Source organism: Salvelinus alpinus, chromosome 4 (genome assembly GCF_045679555.1).
Source record: "Salvelinus alpinus chromosome 4, SLU_Salpinus.1, whole genome shotgun sequence".
NCBI lineage: Eukaryota > Metazoa > Chordata > Actinopteri > Salmoniformes > Salmonidae > Salvelinus > Salvelinus alpinus.
In genome coordinates this window covers 44,065,821-44,084,427 of record NC_092089.1, presented here as the reverse complement: position 1 = coordinate 44,084,427, position 18,607 = coordinate 44,065,821, and the positions used below count along the sequence as shown (strand labels likewise).

At 47.4% G+C, this 18,607-nt stretch overlaps 1 protein-coding gene across 1 annotated transcript in view; it reads right to left on the bottom strand.

Annotated features, from left to right (window-relative positions):
* Positions 1–1,923: 1,923 nt before the first annotated feature.
* Positions 1,924–18,607, bottom strand: part of LOC139573668 (neural-cadherin-like) — a 108,468-nt gene continuing 91,784 nt past the window's right edge. The window contains exons 18-34 of the mRNA XM_071397396.1: positions 17,974–18,603; positions 16,887–17,883; positions 16,178–16,271; positions 14,082–14,275; positions 13,484–13,719; positions 12,477–12,754; positions 12,165–12,379; positions 11,335–11,462; positions 11,053–11,180; positions 9,977–10,088; positions 7,068–7,248; positions 6,800–6,966; positions 6,436–6,700; positions 5,804–5,984; positions 5,422–5,675; positions 4,475–4,632; positions 1,924–4,395 (exon numbers count right to left, since the gene is read on the bottom strand). Coding sequence (XP_071253497.1) covers positions 3,802–4,395; positions 4,475–4,632; positions 5,422–5,675; positions 5,804–5,984; positions 6,436–6,700; positions 6,800–6,966; positions 7,068–7,248; positions 9,977–10,088; positions 11,053–11,180; positions 11,335–11,462; positions 12,165–12,379; positions 12,477–12,754; positions 13,484–13,719; positions 14,082–14,275; positions 16,178–16,271; positions 16,887–17,883; positions 17,974–18,603 — 4,812 coding nt within the window. The 3' untranslated portion in view covers positions 1,924–3,801. The remainder of the gene's footprint in view (positions 4,396–4,474; positions 4,633–5,421; positions 5,676–5,803; positions 5,985–6,435; positions 6,701–6,799; positions 6,967–7,067; positions 7,249–9,976; positions 10,089–11,052; positions 11,181–11,334; positions 11,463–12,164; positions 12,380–12,476; positions 12,755–13,483; positions 13,720–14,081; positions 14,276–16,177; positions 16,272–16,886; positions 17,884–17,973; positions 18,604–18,607) is intronic.

Sequence of the window (18,607 nt, the reverse complement as noted above, 5' to 3'; positions counted from 1 at the left end):
TACATTTTGCCTGCTTTTATGGTTGACTTTGGAAAGGCAGCATTTGCCTAGTACTTTCAACCATGGTTTGTTAAATTCTTGTGACTTGGAGAGGGAGTGCCGTTTAGAACTGGTCTAACTTAAATGAATCAGGCAACAAGATCAGTATACAATACTACCTATTACATGGACATAAGAGCCTGGAGGAGTCCTGTATATCTGTGACATGCTGAGGGGAGACGGCGAGTGAAGGGAGAAATGGGACGAACATCGCCTGGCCTCCAAGAGTGCGGTGCAAGCCTCACGCCTTCGCTTCCTCCGACATGAAAAAAGTAACTTCTCAGAATGTTGGGGTGTTATGAAGATGAGGCCTGCACGTTTTTCATGTGCTTTGCATTGCTTCAGTATCCTTATTAGGCCTTGAGTATTGTCTTGGGCCTGGCATTTTAGTTCATGTTTACACATGCAATGGGAGTATCTTCTGAGGACGAGGGGAACGCTTCACTCTGAATGACAGGCGGTGTGTAAAAAAAGCCTTAACCATGACTCAGACGGTGGAGTCACAATGAAGTGCTCAACTTTCTTACAAGTAATCACTCGGGTATTATGTTGAAAGCAGAGGGACAACACTAATCTTATGAACTAAAGGTTAGAAAAAGTGGGCCAAAGCAGCTGTAAGACTGTCAGCCTTATGTGATTGTGTTAAAGGTCCAATGCAGCCATTTTAATCTCAATATCAAGTAATATCAGGGTGACAATTAATTTATTGTGATTCTTTTCAATTAAAATGGTCAAAAAGAAACTTAAATAGATTCTTAGCAAACAGCAATTTTTCAAGCAACAATTTTGCTAGGACTGTCTGGGAGTGGTCTGAGTGGGGAAAACTGAAAACTAGCTGTTATTGGCAGAGGTTTTAAACTCTTTCTTTTTGGTCTATTAACTAATCCACTGCCTCGTGATGTCACCAGGCAGGCCAAAACCCCATCCCACCAAAACAGGCTGAAATGTCAGGCAGTCTTTTCAAACAGCTCTTACACTAAAATGGCATCATCATTTTTACAATTTCACAGTGTTATTCCAACCTCATAGTGTGGAAATATACTATACTGTATATTAAACACAGGAAATTACGTTTTTGACTGCACTGGGCCTTTAAGAAAATTGCCCCAGTCCTATCTCTAGTCCCCCTAATGTCCCCCACCCTGAAAGGACTGAACAGTGACAGTGATCCCTGGTCAGTCAGCTCCGCTTGGGGGTCTGTGTGTGATGATGCATGTCTCTCCATGAGGCCAGTGTGTGTGTGTGTTTGAGGGGGTAGTCTAGGAGGCAGACAGTGGGACAGCAAGGCAGGCATGGGCCGCTCTCTCTCCCTCCTCCCCCTTCCCAAGTCTCGGTTATTGTGTTGTTATTGAGAGGTTATTGTGTTGGCCTGGGAACGCATAGCCCCCACCTCTACATGCCAGCGTTATCATAACCCCCCACCCATCCCTCTTAAACCAACCCTGACAAAGAGACCCCACCCCCTACCCAACTACATAATGAGTCCTTCACTTTTATGACAAGTTTCTTTCATTTTCCAACTTAACGTACATGTGCTACCATCTCCACGTACAAATAGCCCATATTGTCTATGACACATCTGCAGTAGAAAGATTTTTAAAAATCCTTGAGAGAAACTATAACAATATCGTTTGACCAAATACATTATTTTTCATGTTTCATGTAAAGTTCTTAAACTCACCACAAGAGAGCAGTATGTCCCTATGTTAAGAATAATCATGGCCGTATTTCTCATCCCCTTAATCACTGTTGTTGTACCTTCTCTCATAGAGTGCTATGTCCTGATAAAGCCTGCGCCATGGTTCATTAACGGTGTCCATATAATAGAGATGGAGTTACAGCCATCCATACATTGGAAAAAGAAAGTTACAAAACCAATTGCAATGCCTTGAAGAAAAGTAATTTTTATTAAAAGTAATATACAAAAGGAATATCTGACGTTAGGTTGCTATAAAACGTAGATATGTACATTATATATACACATAATAACACGGGGACAACGACCTCGAGTCCTGAATACAGTAAGTAGGGACGTTGGGCTGCGAGGAGTGAAGCCTTACTGGGTTTGTGAGTTCTGGAGTCCATGTGTGTCCTGATCAAAATCACTGTACGGCTGCAACCACATTTATCCATTGTATCTATAGTTTTAGGTTAATATATGCAAACATAGCAACTGCAGTTAAGTTATATGGGGAAAAATGTAAGGGTGCAGTCGATAATTGCACCAAACACCAGTGTACTAAAGGCACCTCCATTAATTTGAAATGTGGAGACAATTTGGAGACAATAGCCAGAAGCGATTTTATCAGTGTGTTTGTTAGGGAAGTGTTCCTGGTTCTCACTTTGTCCCCACTGTGCATCACAGTAACTCTACAGCCATGGAAAAAATGAGATATTTGTTTTTACAGCTATATATAGGAGTTATCAAGAACAAAATCATAAAGTGAAGACATTTTGGAAAGCTAGTTTTGTGGAGTTTCTGTCTACCTACGGCAACAAAAATAGAACCATTTCAATCAGATCATTTATAAAATAATTGTCGGCAATGGAGTTTCTGTGATTGTACTGTTTGACTTTTCTTTGACTACTCACAACTATTCCTCCCCAGCCAACCCCTCCCTGTATTTCCTGGCTCCTTTAGCACAATACATTCATCAGACGTTGTCAGGACACTGTGGGGTCATCCTGCCCTCCTTGTTTCCAAGACGATAGGACAGGAAGTTTCAGACATGATTGGCATCACACAACACCATCTCTGAACCAACATAGAGCTAGAAACAGATGAAAGGAGCACGTCCTTGTAAGACACATCAAGACAGTGCACCACAAGGGCTGGGTTCATTATGTCTATATTGGAGTATAAAAATATTTCCTATCTGAAACCCATCACTATATTCTATAATACACATAATTGATGCCAAGTGAAGGTTTCTCACCAGGCATATCAACAATGCTTTTACTGTTCTAAGCATTTTAAGGTTTGTACTTATTTTTTGGCAAATGGATTCTGCAATCAAGACTGAGAATCATCCACTAGTGCAATTAGACCGTGATTGAAAGGGAAAGTATTTGACAATAGTCTAGAGGCTCTAGAATCTCTTGCACATGAGAACTGATAATTTACACATATCAAGGAACAAGCAACACGATTGATGGCTTTCTTCGTCTAATCAATTTTCCTTTAGTTATATAAGGTTCCTCCTAGAGATCATATCTACCTCCTGCTGAACTGAAGAAGGGGAACTCCCCCTGTGTAGGGCAAAAATGCTGTTAATATATATTCTCACAGGATAGAATGTGGTAAAGGAACAAATCAGAGCTTCTCTGTTTGCCTGTTTCCTTGGCATGACTGTCTTTATCCAATAGGATGTCTGAAACAAAAACGTTATAATACAAAATAAATGGGTACCGGTAACATATACATTTGACACATTAAGTTCAAAGTCCTTATAATATAGAAGAACAACATTGTCCCTGTTGGTTCAACATAATTTGAGAGCAAAAATAAATACAGTTTCAACACTACACCGAGAGAAATAAAACAGAATAAATAAATTCATCTCACTAAGACTTGTAATCCCTCTTCCACCACACAAAGCTTCAGCAAACCTGTCAACATGAAGAAAAAAATAACAAGAGCCAATTTTCTGTGTGCTTTGTTTCCCTTACTACCAACCAGCATTGACACACCATACACAACCACTAGCAGGTACTAAGTCAGTCAATGTTGCAGTGTATGATGGGTTGTGGTTTATGAGTACCCTAAAAAGGGTGTGGCAGGTTGTCCTGACTATGGCTCCTCTGACTCTGACTGTAACTCAAAGCTTCCCTGTATGTCAGCGCCAGCGCCGGTCGCTCGTACATTTCACTTAGAGCCTCAAACTTGTCCCCCCAGTGGGATAGCCGGTCGTAGCTGAAGGCTGCTCCCTCCTCTTCCTCTGCATTATCGTGGGAGATAGCAGAACCCAGCGAGCTGAGGCTACCGACCGGGGACCCGGCGCCCTCGATGCTCCAGACATGATAGCTGTCCGGCGGGAACTCATGACTGTCATTGTCGGCCTCCCAGATGATGCGCGCCACGTAGCTCTTGAAGTCCATGGGGCAGTGGCCCACGGAGCTAGCATGAGCATCATTACTATCATTAGTATAGCTAGCATTGCTAGTGTGAAAATGATGGCGGTGGTGGTGGTGGGGGATGTGGAGGTAGGGGGTCCCTGAGCTGCAGGCTGAGCCAGCGGGGTGCACCTCCTCCTGGGAGCCCTGGGAGGACTTGATGAGGGGGGCGGTGGTGCAGGATGAGGACTGGGACAGGCTGGAACACAGGGGCCTCTTCAGCTCTGTGATGTCATAGGCATTCTGGAGGGATGAAATGGCATCAAATTAAAAACATAAGTATGAAAAATAAGTAAATGATGCCATCTAGTGGGCAATGTACCTGGTCCTGCTCTCCTCCTCCCTCCTCGTTGTAGTTGAGGATGTTCTCTCTGATGTCCTCCCAGCTCTGGTGTTCTGCAGGGATGTGGTACACGCCCCTCTTCTGGAACTTACTACGACTGCCCTTCTGGGACCACACTGTCACAGCTACCAGCACAGCTACAGGACACAGAGAAAGGAAACAGTTCAGTCATTATAGTGGATGGAAGATATTGAGAGATAACACTAATGTACTCTACATGCATCTGAGTGTGGAAGGGAAAGAGATGAAGCAAAACCTATCCTTTTCACGTTCACCTCGTCTTCTGTCGGCCATCTACCGTCCCTCAGGCAATCCTACACTCTATTTTCCCCTCTCCCTTCATGCCATCTTTTCTCAATTTCCCCTCCTCTCTCCCTGCAAGTCTAACCATCACTGATTTTTAGACATTCACCACTGTAGCTACTTCACCCTTTTCCTCATCTCGCTTGACATTTCTAGTTTTAGCACTCAGATGTTTATGTTCGTCTTCTCCACTTCTCATCCCCCTCTCCTTTCCCTGGCATGGGGCTATGATCTCGCTGCGTCGTGTATCAGGGCCGTCAGCGTTGACAAAGGGGCCCTCGGGGGCACTGCCAGTCTGACATCACAGAGCCGTACCCGTCAGAGGCTCATACAAACCTCGCTACCCGTCACGTGTCACTGAACAGGCCCTCTAGTCTCTAGTCTATTTCCCCTGCTCTCCCTTCTACATACATCTAACTACACATCTATCCATATGGTGTTTATCAATGCTGCTAATGGACAGCATTATAATGGCTACTCTATTGATGTCTTTAAGCACGCTCAATGTTCTGTAAAAACAGCTCACTATATGAAGGGTAAAAGGTCATGTGAAGAGAGGGTTTTAGTATGGGTAAAAGGGTAAAAGGTCATGTGAAGAGAGGGTTTTAGTCGCCCATATTTACCGAAGAAGACGAGCAGACACATGCTGATGACCAGGATGGAGCCCGGGCTGAGGGCGGCCATACGGTGGGCTTTCATCTGGCCCACCTCACAACGCTGACCTCTGAACCCCTCGGGGCAACGGCACTGCCAGCTGTCGGGGGTCAGTGCGTGGCAGGTGCCCCTGTTACGGCAGGCCGAGGGTCCACAGGGGGAGGGCACACAGCGGTGGTGGCCTGATGTCTCGTCTGTCACCGTCACCTGGCCACCTGGACACCTGGGAGAGGGCAGAGAACAGGTTTGTTCTTTTAACAATGTCTGTGTGTCCTTAGCATGTGTAAGATTGTGTGTGTGTGAGATAGTGCTTGTATGTGTTTAAATGTGTGTGTAGCCAGCCTCACACACCTGCACTGGTGTTTCCTCCACAGGTCCACACAGTAGAGGGGGCTGCGGCAGGGCTTGGCACTGCAGGCATCTGAGTGACAGCCTGAAGTCACCCCCCTCCGCTCCAACACGGTGCTGAACTCGGTACTCTGACCATCCAGAAGGAGGGAGTGGCCGTTCAGCCTCACATCCCGCAGGCAGCCTGCGAGAGAGAGAGAGAGAGCCTTAATGACTGACAAATACTAATAGGATAAAAGATCATCAGAGATGATTGTTTTCTGTGATTGCTACTTCTAAGAAATGTATTTGCCTTGGTAAAGTAAAATAGAGGGAAAAAAGGGAAAGATTGAGTAAAAAAGATGGAACAAAATGATGACAGAAAGATCAGCCACTCCTTCGCATGGACCTGTGGCTTTATGACCCAGCCAAAGATACCCACACTGAGAGCTAGAAGGCAGACACAAGGAGAGAGGAGACCATTACAGTGGAGAGGAGGGGAGGAGTAGAGACAGGATGAGGTGAAATGATGAGAAGAGAGGATGAAAGGAGAGAGGAAAACAGGAGAATAGATTGAGAAAAAGAGGAGACAGATGAGAAAGAAGAGAGAACCAGCAGAGAAAACATGGAAAGGACAGAAGAGGAGACAGTCTTACCCTGGAAGTCAGCAGATTGTCCCGGGGTGGGTCCATTTCCCAGCAGCACACTGGAGGGGTGCACCACAATCTCCCGCCTGTTCCCCATCCAGGCCCTGGCCTCCCGCGAGCCACCGCCCTGCTCCAGGCGCAGCGTGAAGAGGTTGTCATGGCGATGCAAGCTGGCGAGGACCCACTGGCCCCCGTCGACCCGCTGGCTGGCCAAGCGGAGGGAGTGGGCACCGTCGCCCAGGTTGGCACGCACCGACAGGTGGCCGTCTACGATCTGAGAGAGTGGAGAGAGGACATCAGCAAATGTAGCCACTTTTCACTTTCCAATTGACCAAATTGGATCCTGTGAGTGATGTTACAGCAGGGCACTGACCTCCAGGATGATGTACTCGTTGGCACCGCGGGACGTCATGGAGAGCAGGGTGCCAGAGGAGGAGCGCGTGCGGAGCAGGAGCTGGATGTGTGTACGACGGGGGCTACCTCCCCCCCTCAGCTGGTAGCGTAGCATACTGTCCCTGGCGAAGGACCACTCTGGTAGAGCTACAGGGGAGAGAGGCGATATGGTTAATACTCTCTCACACACATTCACACACCAAAATACTGCTGTGAAGAAGAACCAGTCCACCAGCAAAGTCACCTACCTTTGTCACACTTGTGCCCGCTGTACCCGGTGTGACAGTCACAGCTGAAGGAGCCCCACTCGCCCAGGCAGGTCCCGTGGACACCACAGGAGGGTCCACTTGCTGTCACACACACCCCGTCTGTCAGGCCACAGCCTGGGGAACTATCCAAGCTCTCCCCCGGAATTCCCAGGTCATACACCTCCAGAGAGAGATGTACATTATAGGTTAAATATCAGCTTAGAGAAACATAAAGAGCCCTCAGAGTCAGTTATCAACATTTGAGCTCAAATGGATGCCGTTGCTGCCCTGTGATCCTCTCCTTTCACACCCCATGTCAAATAGGGCTTTACAGTGGGGAGAACAAGTATTTGATACACTGCCGATTTTGCAGGTTTTCCTACTTACAAAGCATGTAGAGGTCTGTAATTTTTATCATAGGTACACTTCAACTATGAGAGACGGAATCTAAAACAAAAATCCCGAAAATCACATTGTATGATTTTTAAGTAATTAATTTGCATTTTATTGCATGACATAAGTATTTGATACATCAGAAAAGCAGAACTTAATATTTGGTACAGAAACCTTTGTTTGCAATTACAGAGATCATACGTTTCCTGTAGTTCTTGACTAGGTTTGCACACACTGCAGCAGGGATTTTGGCCCACTCCTCCCTACAGATCTTCTCCAGATCCTTCAGGTTTCGGGGCTGTCGCTGGGCAATACGGACTTTCAGCTCCCTCCAAAGATTTTCTATTGGGTTCAGGTCTGGAGACTGGCTAGGCCACTCCAGGACCTTGAGATGCTTCTTACGGAGCCACTCCTTAGTTGCCATGGCTGTGTGCTTCGTGTCGTTGTCATGCTGGAAGACCCAGCCACGACCCATCTTCAATGCTCTTACTGAGGGAAGGAGGTTGTTGGCCAAGATCTCGCGATACATGGCCCCATCCATCCTCCCCTCAATACGGTGCAGTCGTCCTGTCCCCTTTGCAGAAAAGCATCCCCAAAGAATGATGTTTCCACCTCCATGCTTCACGGTTGGGATGGTGTTCTTGGGGTTGTACTCATACTTCTTCTTCCTCCAAACACGGCGAGTGGAGTTAGACCAAAAAGCTCTATTTTTGTCTCATCAGACCACATGACCTTCTCCCATTCCTCCTCTGGATCATCCAGATGGTCATTGGCAAACTTCAGACAGGCCTGGACATGCACTGGCTTAAGCAGGGGGACCTTGCGTGCGCTGCAGGATTTTAATCCATGACGGCGTAGTGTGTTACTAATGGTTTTCTTTGAGACTGTGGTCCCAGCTCTCTTCAGGTCATTGACCAGGTCCTGCCGTGTAGTTCTGGGCTGATCCCTCACCTTCCTCATGATCATTGATGCCCCACGAGGTGAAATCTTGCATGGAGCCCCAGACCGAGGGTGATTGACCGTCATCTTGAACTTCTTCCATTTTCTAATAATTGCGCCAACAGTTGTTTCCTTCTCACCAAGCTGCTTGCCTATTGTCCTGTAGCCCATCCCAGCCTTGTGCAGGTCTACAATTTTATCCCTGATGTCCTTACACAGCTCTCTGGTCTTGGCCATTGTGGAGAGGTTGGAATCTGTTTGATTGTGTGTGGACAGGTGTCTTTTATACAGGTAACGAGTTCAAACAGGTGCAGTTAATACAGGTAATGAGTGGAGAACAGGAGGGCTTCTTAAAGATAAACTAACAGGTCTGTGAGAGCCGGAATTCTTACTGGTTGGTAGGTGATCAAATACTTATGTCATGCAATAAAATGCAAATTAATTATTTAAAAATCATACAATGTGATTTTCTGGATTTTTGTTTTAGATTCCGTCTCTCACAGTTGAAGTGTACCTATGATAAAAATTACAGACCTCTACATGCTTTGTAAGTAGGAAAACCTGCAAAATCGGCAGTGTATCAAATACTTGTTCTCCCCACTGTATATGGTCAACTTCTTGAGCCAAAATGGCTACTACTGTTGCTGTATATAATCAACTGTCTGATCCAAAATGGTCATCCCTCATGCTGTCCTGCTGTGCTCCTCTCCCCTAATTATTCATGTCAAACAGGACTGTATATGGTCAACTGTCAACCATTTGAGCCAAAATGGCCACCACTTCAGTCCCATGTTCCCTCCCTTTCATATTTCCCAGCAGTGACGCAAAACCACACAAGCTCATCTGCTTTCAGGAATAGTTTACGGAGGAGATGTTCTTTTAATTTATGTCTTATTTGGACTTTGAAATCGTTTTTTTGTCCTCATTTCATAAGCTGTGCTCAAACGACCGTCTGTCCAACTCTCTCCCCCGGCACTCTCAGCCAGTGCCAACAGAAGACACACACAAAGAGATTGACGCACGCACACGCACACGCACACACACACACACACACACACACACACACACACACACACACACACACACACACACACACACACACACACACACACACACACACACACACACACACACACACACACACACACGTTGCAGAGAGAAGTCGCAAAAGAGACAGAGAAGCTGACACTCTCCCAACTGGAAGACACATACACTGCCTCTCAAAACACTGTAGGAAAAACCCACTCACATAAACAAATGAATATTGACAACCCCATAGAGTAAACAGACTAAAAGAAAGCATCTCTTCTTCCCAGGTATATTAATACAGCTGCCAGTCTCCGTCTCCTCTGAGCTCTGTTCATAAACCTGTCACTATCAGTCTGATGGATAGACAGCTCTGTCACTCTGATGGGGAGCATGAAAACACTGTGACAGTGAGGAAAGGAGGATAGAACTACTAGAGAAGTGAGGAATAAAAGGTGGTGGAGGAAGAGGAGGTGTGACTTTAATGAAGAGGGAGAGAAAGAAAGAACGAAAGAAAGAGAACGCAAGGGAAGTCGGAAGAGAGAGGTTACCTTGCTATCGACCACCAGGTTCCTGAGGCAGCCAGTGAAAGCTTTGTAGCGTCTGTGTGTGGAGGTCTCCTTCACCCCACCCAGCTGGAGAGGCTGGTTCACATTCAGGAACCTGGGAGATGGGGAGGAGAGGGAGAGAGATAAGAGTCAGTAACCAGGTTTCCATCCAACCTTTTTATGCAAGCAAAGTACAGTACATGTCGGATCAAAAATGTCATGACAGGCTTGACGGAAACAGAACATTTTTCGGTAAACTTTCCAAATGTCGACAAAACAAAATACGCTAGACAATGTGGGATCTTTTTGTGTTGGTAAAATGAATTATGCGAGAAATATCGATGAAAACGCTTTTATGCGCAAATATTGATATAATAATTATATAGAAGTAAACTTGGAGTCACGCGATGACATGTTGTGTAGGCCTCCCACCATGACTCGTCGGGAAAGCATGCCATTTATTAGGCTACAGATGAAATAGGTTATGATGAACTTTACAGGGTGGTTAAAGTGCACGTTGATGAGCTTGATGTTCCTTTCCAATAAATATTGAGGGTCTTATTCTGGTGACATGATAATCGATGCTTGGCTGCTGTTTGACAAATAAAAATAATCTCTCTTTTGTCCATAATAATAACTTCATCATGTCGGCTATATGTGCGCTCTAGTCAACAGCGTGCAGATAGCGCTATTGGCTAGAGAGCACGTGCCAATACCAGAGTGGGCACACTCACTATATAACAACAACAACAAAATATTTGCGTGAAAACCATCAGTATAGTTTAAAATATTGAATTTTTGTATTCAGTATGTGGGAATTTGACCGCAAAAGGTATTTTTATGTGCACTACGTTATCACGCACTGCCTTTTATCTGCAACGGGTCAGTTTGATGGAAACACATCTCTGGTGAGAAAATGCACATCGTTTTTATTTAGCTGATTTTAGAATAATCACATGAAAATCTGTCGCCAATTGGATGGGAACCCAGCTAGTGTTAGCTTGTGCATAACATGGTTTGTCAGTAGTGGTCTTCAGTGGTCTGTAGTAGTCTAGTGGTCTACAGTTGTCTGCTCTTACCTCAGGTTGCCAGGGGTCTCTCCAGAAGCCTTGCAGCCAGACTGATCTGTCTCCAGCACCTCCACCACTAGACCCTCCACCTCATTCACCACTGCCCCCGAACACTGGTCTAGGATCAGTTGAACTGCCTGGATTAAACACATCATATAGCACCACCGTCATGTTCACAGTCAGGTCCTAGCTCAGTTCATAATGTAAGCATCCCAATGAGGATTCCCCCACCGGCTATTCCCCAATCCCCAACCATTCCCTCCTCCAACCCCTCTGGGAATATGTCTGGACCTTTCCGTCACTGACGATGTCCAGGCGGTGCCATCGGCGGTCCGTGACGGTGGATCTCGCTGGGAGCTGCAGCGCCAGTGTTCCCGATCCATGGCTGATGCTGAGGGTCGGAACGCCATTCCTCAATTCTGGAAGAGAGACAGGAAACAGGGATGAGGAGAGATAATCACTTCAAAGCTTGAGATCACATAACAGTGGAAACACACTCTGACTCTCCATCAATCAATCTACTAATTTTCACAAACATATTCTTGGAAACAAGCCATTCTAGCCACCAAGCGCTTGAAACTGTCTGACTCACCAATATGCAGAGTTACATTGATAAGCCGCCTTAATGTTGCAATAACAGTATGCGTGTGAAAGTGTGTATGACTACATGGTGTGTGACCTGACCAACCACTGTGTTCTACACTGCTACTCAGTTGAGCAGCACCAGTGAAAAATGCTTCACCGCAATCAATTCAGCAGCCATGTTCGATTTGCTATCCCCGGAGCGGGGGAACTTGGAACAGGCTCGATAATTACATAAATGAATGCGACGGGGCTACCAAACAGATTACCTCTGGGATGTGACATTAGGATTAGGGGGGACATGACTTGACATAAAAGCCACATGGCTTATTGGGACCTGAATATGACGCAGGCTTATGAGGATATGAGTATGTCACCTCCACTAGAGGTTTGATCAAGAGTGCTGGTTGCCAGTCGATCCCCATATTGCTTACCTATCCACATCCAGACACCTTGAAAGTAGGAAGTAGGAGTAAGTGGGATGGACTATGGTGTGGTTGTTTCTGTTCAGGGCCTACATGTAGGCTGTCTGTTCTTACCCAGAGCGATGTAGTCCTCCTGCTCTCCGGCCTGGGCGGGGCCTAGAGGGCCGTTGTAGAGCAGCAGCCCATTGGCTGACTCGGTTATGAACTCCAATGAGATGTGGCTTTGAAAGCAAGGCCTGATGGGAGGGAACCAGGCATAACCCTGGCCGCGGAAGGTGTGCTTGGTCTGCTGGCACTCAGGCCCGTCAAACATGGGTGGACACTTGCACCTGAACGGCAGGGGAGAAACATTGTGAACGTGTTATTTCTAACAGCTAATGCTAACTAGCGAGAGCTATTGGCTCCAACTGTCTTTGACCGTCATACCTGTATCCCAGCTCGCTGTCCTGACAGGTGCCTCCGTTGAGGCAGGGGTTGCGGGGGTAGGAGGAGCAGGCCTGGTGCAGGCTCTCTCTGGCCCTGCAGCCGCAGCGTGCCTCAGAGGAGGCGGAGACAGACACCAGGGAGGTGTTCCCAGAGCTGAGGGCGGTGGGGGTGAGGCTGAAGGTGACGTCGCTGCTGCAGCCGCCCGACTGACTGCAGTCTGTGTAGGGACACTCGTCTATACCCACCTGGGAGATAGACACACCCAGTGCTGCTTCCAACTGAGAGAGGAGGGGGGAGAGAAATAGAGCGTCAGTCTACTGCCTGTCAGTGAAATCAAATTGGTTTGAATCAGTCTTCATATCGTCTTCATATCAGTCTTTCATAGTCTTAATTTACAGTCAGGTGATGTCTCTGGATGAATTCATTCTGACTCAATCTGACTCCAATGGCTTAAAAGCAACTCACCAGTTCCATTCAATCTTAACAGGCAGCAGTAAAACTGTCAGTGACACACATCCAGTGTATAAACAACTGCTTCTGGGCAGCGCAACACTCACTACAAAACAGTTTAGGATTTATGGACTAGTGAAGACTTTATAAAGACTCAGACGTTCTCTCCTGTCATCCCTATTTTTCTCTCCATCCATCCATCCCTCTCTCTCCCTTTCTGTTCACCCAGCACAAGCTTGGGTCACCAGATGCTATCTCATGCCTTAAATGGACATGAAAAATGTACACACACTTGAGTAGTGTGCCGCTGTGCGTGTGTGATTAAATGTGTGTGAGAGTTTAAATGTGTGTGTGTGTGTGATGAAATATGTATGTTGTTGAGCATGGTGTCAGTGTGTGTGTGTGTTTAAGTGTGTGTGAGATTTTAAATATGGGTTTCTTTTTAGTAGTGCATCACTGTGTGTGAGATAGTGTGAATGATTGTAACGTTGTCTAGTGTGAAGCTTTATGCGTATTCAAACTCTTATATGAGAGACTTGTGTGTATCCCATCTTCACCTTAGCTTTATGCGGCATCACATTGCCGTGGAGTTTCTCGGTCTTGTAGTACGGCGAGCCGTGGGCGGCGAACCACACGTTGACCTCGCGCTCACCCTGGCGGTTGCCATTGGCGACAGAGAAGACGTGGACGTTGTCCCGGTCGGTCTGGAGAAGCTCGGAGAGGAGACGACCCAGGCGGGAGAAAGAACTCTCCTGACCCGGTGCACTACTGAAGAACTGTTCCACTGTGATGTCTGCCCAACAGGATGGTGGGATTGAATGGTCAGGACACTCAGTTCATCAACACACTACAAAGTGGAATGCCCCTTACAAAGCACTCCCCTGCCCAATGTTCTACAGATAACGATAGTACAGATCAGTCAGATGTTTGTAAATTCTCAGCTGGTGCCTGGGGGTGATGTGAACCACGACCTTAGGGAACTATTAGATACAAGAAAGCCTGCCACACAGCACTCAGGCATGCATGTCATCACACGTGACACGGTTACTATGGAAACATTATGACAGTATTAGCTCCTTATGGTCTGTGGTCAGTGACCATGAAAAAGAGTGAAAAGTGACGATATTGGCTGATACACTAGGTGGCAAAACTCACTGGACAGGCGCAAAGAGCCAGCGTTCTGGACCGCCTCCTCGTCCAGCTCCATGACGACGACCTCCGCAGTGGAGGTCACGTCGGGCCAGGTCTTGTCGGAGACACGCACCTCGAGGCTGTAGGAACCCACCGGCACAGGGGCCCCCTCTCTGATAATCAACTGGCCTGAGTTGTGGTTCAGACTGAACAACCCGCTGAGAGAGGGAGGAGGGAGGAGGACATGGAGGGAGAGAGCAAGATAGAGGGAGAGAGAAATGGAAGAAGATCGAGAGAAAAGGGGGGTAGTGGGCATAGAACAGAGTGTAAGAGAGATCAGTAGTAGTCACCCCGGTGTTCATCCATGCAGGACTATCCCTGGCCTCCCTCCATGCTCACCATCTCACGTTAAAACACTGAACTGTCCAGGGAGACAGCCACATGCATAATAGATGGCTTCACTATCAGTATCAATGCAACCCCCTCTACCCTACCTCTCCTGTACTCTACCAACACCTCTCCCTCCTCCCACCTAGCCCCCTGTTAACTCTATTACTCTATTCCCTGAACACCCAGTTCAGTGTTCACTCTATCAAAAACCTATTCCCCCTGAACCTGTTCCCACAGCCTCTTAGGTTCCTTCTACGTCTCTCTGTCTACTCCCCATAGACACATTCTCACTACACTAACCCCACCAGCCCTACCTAAGCCCCATGTTAATACTGCAGAACTTTCTATCCTATCCTGCTCCTAAAGTCTACTTCTCACTTCACTAACTTTTCTTACTCACATGTCCTTGTTCCCTCTATTACAGTCACTCTTCTCCTTCCCAGCTATCTACTCATATCTTCTCTCCCCTTCCATCTATCATCCCTCTATTTACTTGGCCCCTGTCCACTCTGTCCCTTATCACTGGCTCAGATCATGACAAGGGAATGATGATGGTTCTGCTGTGGCTATCTCCATCTACCTCACGCTCTCCTCATCTCTCAAGTTAGAGGTCAATGCCAAGGAGTTCATCTGATGTCTTTCAAAACGTCTCTGTTTTTGAAGCTTCCGTCTCTACTGAAAATGGTTCTATAGTTCTGTTCTATAGAGCCTTTGTACAACTGGAGCAACAAACAAATGTTTACAGATACACCTAGCTTTACCACATGACCACGTTATTGTTTTAGCATCACCTTGTTTGATGGCACACCAAGGTAAGTACCCTCACACACTGGCCCATGATCAAAAGAGATTTGAAAAGGTGCCATGGCTCTCTCTTACGTAACAGTAAAAGCTGGTTCTGCATGGCCCGTGACCTTCAGAAGTCAGGCCAAACGAGGTAATTATCTGAGCCATAAGAAAATTAAACCAGCTGGCCCAATCGAAGAGGTGCTGAGCTGTGGGGAGATGTGTGTTATGTCATCCCTCCCCGGGACATCATGTTAATGTAATACATTAATGAATCCCTGTTTGCAGAGCTAGCTGGGGCAAACATGCAACACAGCACTTTGGAGACAGAAAACAAATAGGCTTCAAATCATCATCTACACGGATGGCTGGTAGGTATAATGAGATGATCCATATAGTTTGGTCCTTCGAGACGCATTGGGATCTGCTGACTGGGGATTCAACATGGTAATGGCTCTTTCTTGTTCACTTTCTCTCTCTGTCATTCCTTGTCATCTTTTCGTGTGCTTACTAGCTCTCCCGATTACAGGTGTCTCATTAGAGGGAGAGGTGCCAGCAGCGTAATCAGCTTCTTTTCAGTGCACACCAAACATTGCGCACCCATCAAACAAAACCAGAGCGCCGTTCCTCATTTCACTGGGAATTTTCAATACAATTCTTTATGAAGTATTAATAATGGTGCTCCTGACAATTCATGTCTCCCTTTCCCTCTCGCTTTCCCTCTCTCTCTTCCAATCTATTTCTACTTTCTCTGTTTCTCTTAAACGGCCTGTTTCTCCTTCCCCTAAAATGTACCTTTCTCTCCTTTTACATTCTGTCTCTCTCTCTCTCTTTCAATCCCACACTTTCCTCCCCTCTTATTGTACACTCTTTTGTCTTATTTTCTTTTCCTCTCTCTTAAGTGGCCGGGCTTCATTCCAACTTTAGTGAGGAGATCAAAGTACCTGGGGGGTTTGCCTTGGAATCTGTAAACCTTTTCGCTCCAGTCGTCAAGGTCAGGGGATTGAACCTGTCCAAGCACTGTTGTGGGGAGAACACCTACGGGGGAAAACTCAGAATTAGGTGCGGGAAGACAACCCCTCCCTGTCGTACACCTAAAGCTCTCAAGAGTGAGAGAGAAAAAGAAAGAAAGGGAGAAGAGGAGGAGGAGGAGGGGAGGAAGAGGAGGAGGAGGGGCTGAGGAGGGAAGATAAGTTGGAGAGCGTGGCCTCGTTGGCACATATGGACACGGTTTTGAAAACACAGCAGGGGAAGTGCACACATTAGCATGTTAGCTCCCGTTTTCCCTCCAAAAAGCTAAATGGAGTGCTGTAATCCCCTTAGGCGTGAAATAAAATAAAACATGTAATGGCTCCTGTTTATATGCCTATCAAACCTGGGACTTAAGCTTAAGTAAATTGTTTGCTTCATGGCATGTTTGGAGATACATGATGAATTCTTATTAGAGGGTTAATGTACTTTCTTCTGGCAAAACCCATACAGAGAATCTACTAAAAATACATTACAGAAAACCAGAGTTTTTCCAGCAGTTACAGCAAGCTGACAGATGGCATGAAATACTAAATAAGTGATGTTGGGCTTCAAGAGTCCTTAAGCATTCAACTGTGACAAGTAGTGTCGTAACAACATCAGCAGAACACTGGAGAAACATACCATGGTAGCTGTACACGAAGAAGTCGGTGTGGCCCGGAGAGTGGGGGTGGTCATTTCTGTCACCGATGACAACCGTCAGTGTGCTGGTTGAGCTCATTGGGGGAGACCCGCTGTCAATCATGAGAATGGGAAGACGGTACTCCTTCTGGCGTTCCCGGTCAAAGGTTCGCAGGGTAGTCAGTGCAGCGCTACCGTTGCGCAGGTCAGTCAGGTTGAAGCTGTTAGCATCGGAGGTTAACATCAGGAGACGGATGGAAAACGGTCCACCATTGGGTGAGGAGTCACGGTCGGCTGCGTGGAGAAGCAGGGATGTATCGTTTATTCTCACCGCCTGGGGGGCAGCCATGTTTTCCCACACAATGGGCTTGTAGGGCACCTCAAACTCTGGCCCGTTGTCATTGACGTCCAGTACGGTAACCATAACGATGGCGGTGCCGGTGAGTGGCGGGCTGCCTGTGTCGGTGGCCAGGACCATGAGTCTGTGCTGGGATACCATTTCCCGGTCCAGAGAGTCAGCCACTACCACCCAGCCTGACTGGTCCACCAGGAACTGCCCGTTGGGGTCAGACTCTTTGGCAATGCTGTAGGAGAAGCGGCCATTTAGTCCTGAGTCCAGATCGGCAGCGGTGACTTGAGCCACAATGGTGCCAACAGACACGTCCTCAGACATGGCAGGAGCCTCATAGAACTGTGGGAAGAAGACGGGTGCGTGGTCGTTGGAATCCTCCACCTGAACCAGGCAGTATGCCAGGCTGAAGAAGTCTGCGTCTTCCGCCTTTACAGTCAAGTTGAATGTTCTCTCGTGGGGCTTTTCAAAGTCCATCTTCTTCTTCAGCCGCACCACACCACGCCGGTTCGCCTTGTCCGTCTCCACAAAGAACTTCCTGTCCTCGTCGCCTCCGACGATGCTGAAAGTGACCACTGCGTTCTCACCCTGGTCGCCATCGCTGGCGGAAACCGCCAGAACCTCGCTGTTCACCTCTAGGTCCTCCGCCACCTATTAATATTGATAACAAAATACTCATCAAACATATTACAGTGCAACAGTTTTGGGGTGAACAGGTGTGTTTTGAGCAGGTGAACAAACCTGGGCATTGTAGACCCTCTGGGTGAAGACTGGTGGATGGTCATTCACATCTGACACCATGATAGTAGCCGTTCCAGTCCCGGACAAGCCCCCACCATCCCTGGCCTCAACCACAACCAGATAGCGGTCCTCCACCTCACGGTCCAGAGACCGTAGAACTGTACTGATGGTTCCAGTTGAAGGGTTGATGGAGAACAGATTGAGGTTGATCTCGTTGCGAACGTTCTGTACGATGCAGTAGGTCAGTATGGCGTTCTTCCCGGCCTTGGGGTCATCTAAATCCGCGGCCCTCATCTCCATCACTGAGGTGTCGGCGGGAGAGTTCTCAGGCACGTGGCCAACAAAGCAGCCTGAAGCGTCCGGCGCCGGGCATGGGAAGACTGGTGCGTTGTCATTGATGTCATGAACTTCCAAAAGGACGTCAGCAAAGCCAGTGAGTCCCGCCCCTCCCTCATCGGTGGCCAGAACCAGGAAACGCCAGGCCGGGCGCTCCTCACGGTCCAGACGGCGTTGGGCGTAGATGCGGCCTGTAGACTCATCGATGGTGAACTCACTGTCGGCTCCCTGGCCGTGGAGTGAGTAGCGCAGGGCGCTCTGGTCTGCCTCCTGGTCTGGGTCGGTGGCTGAAACCTAC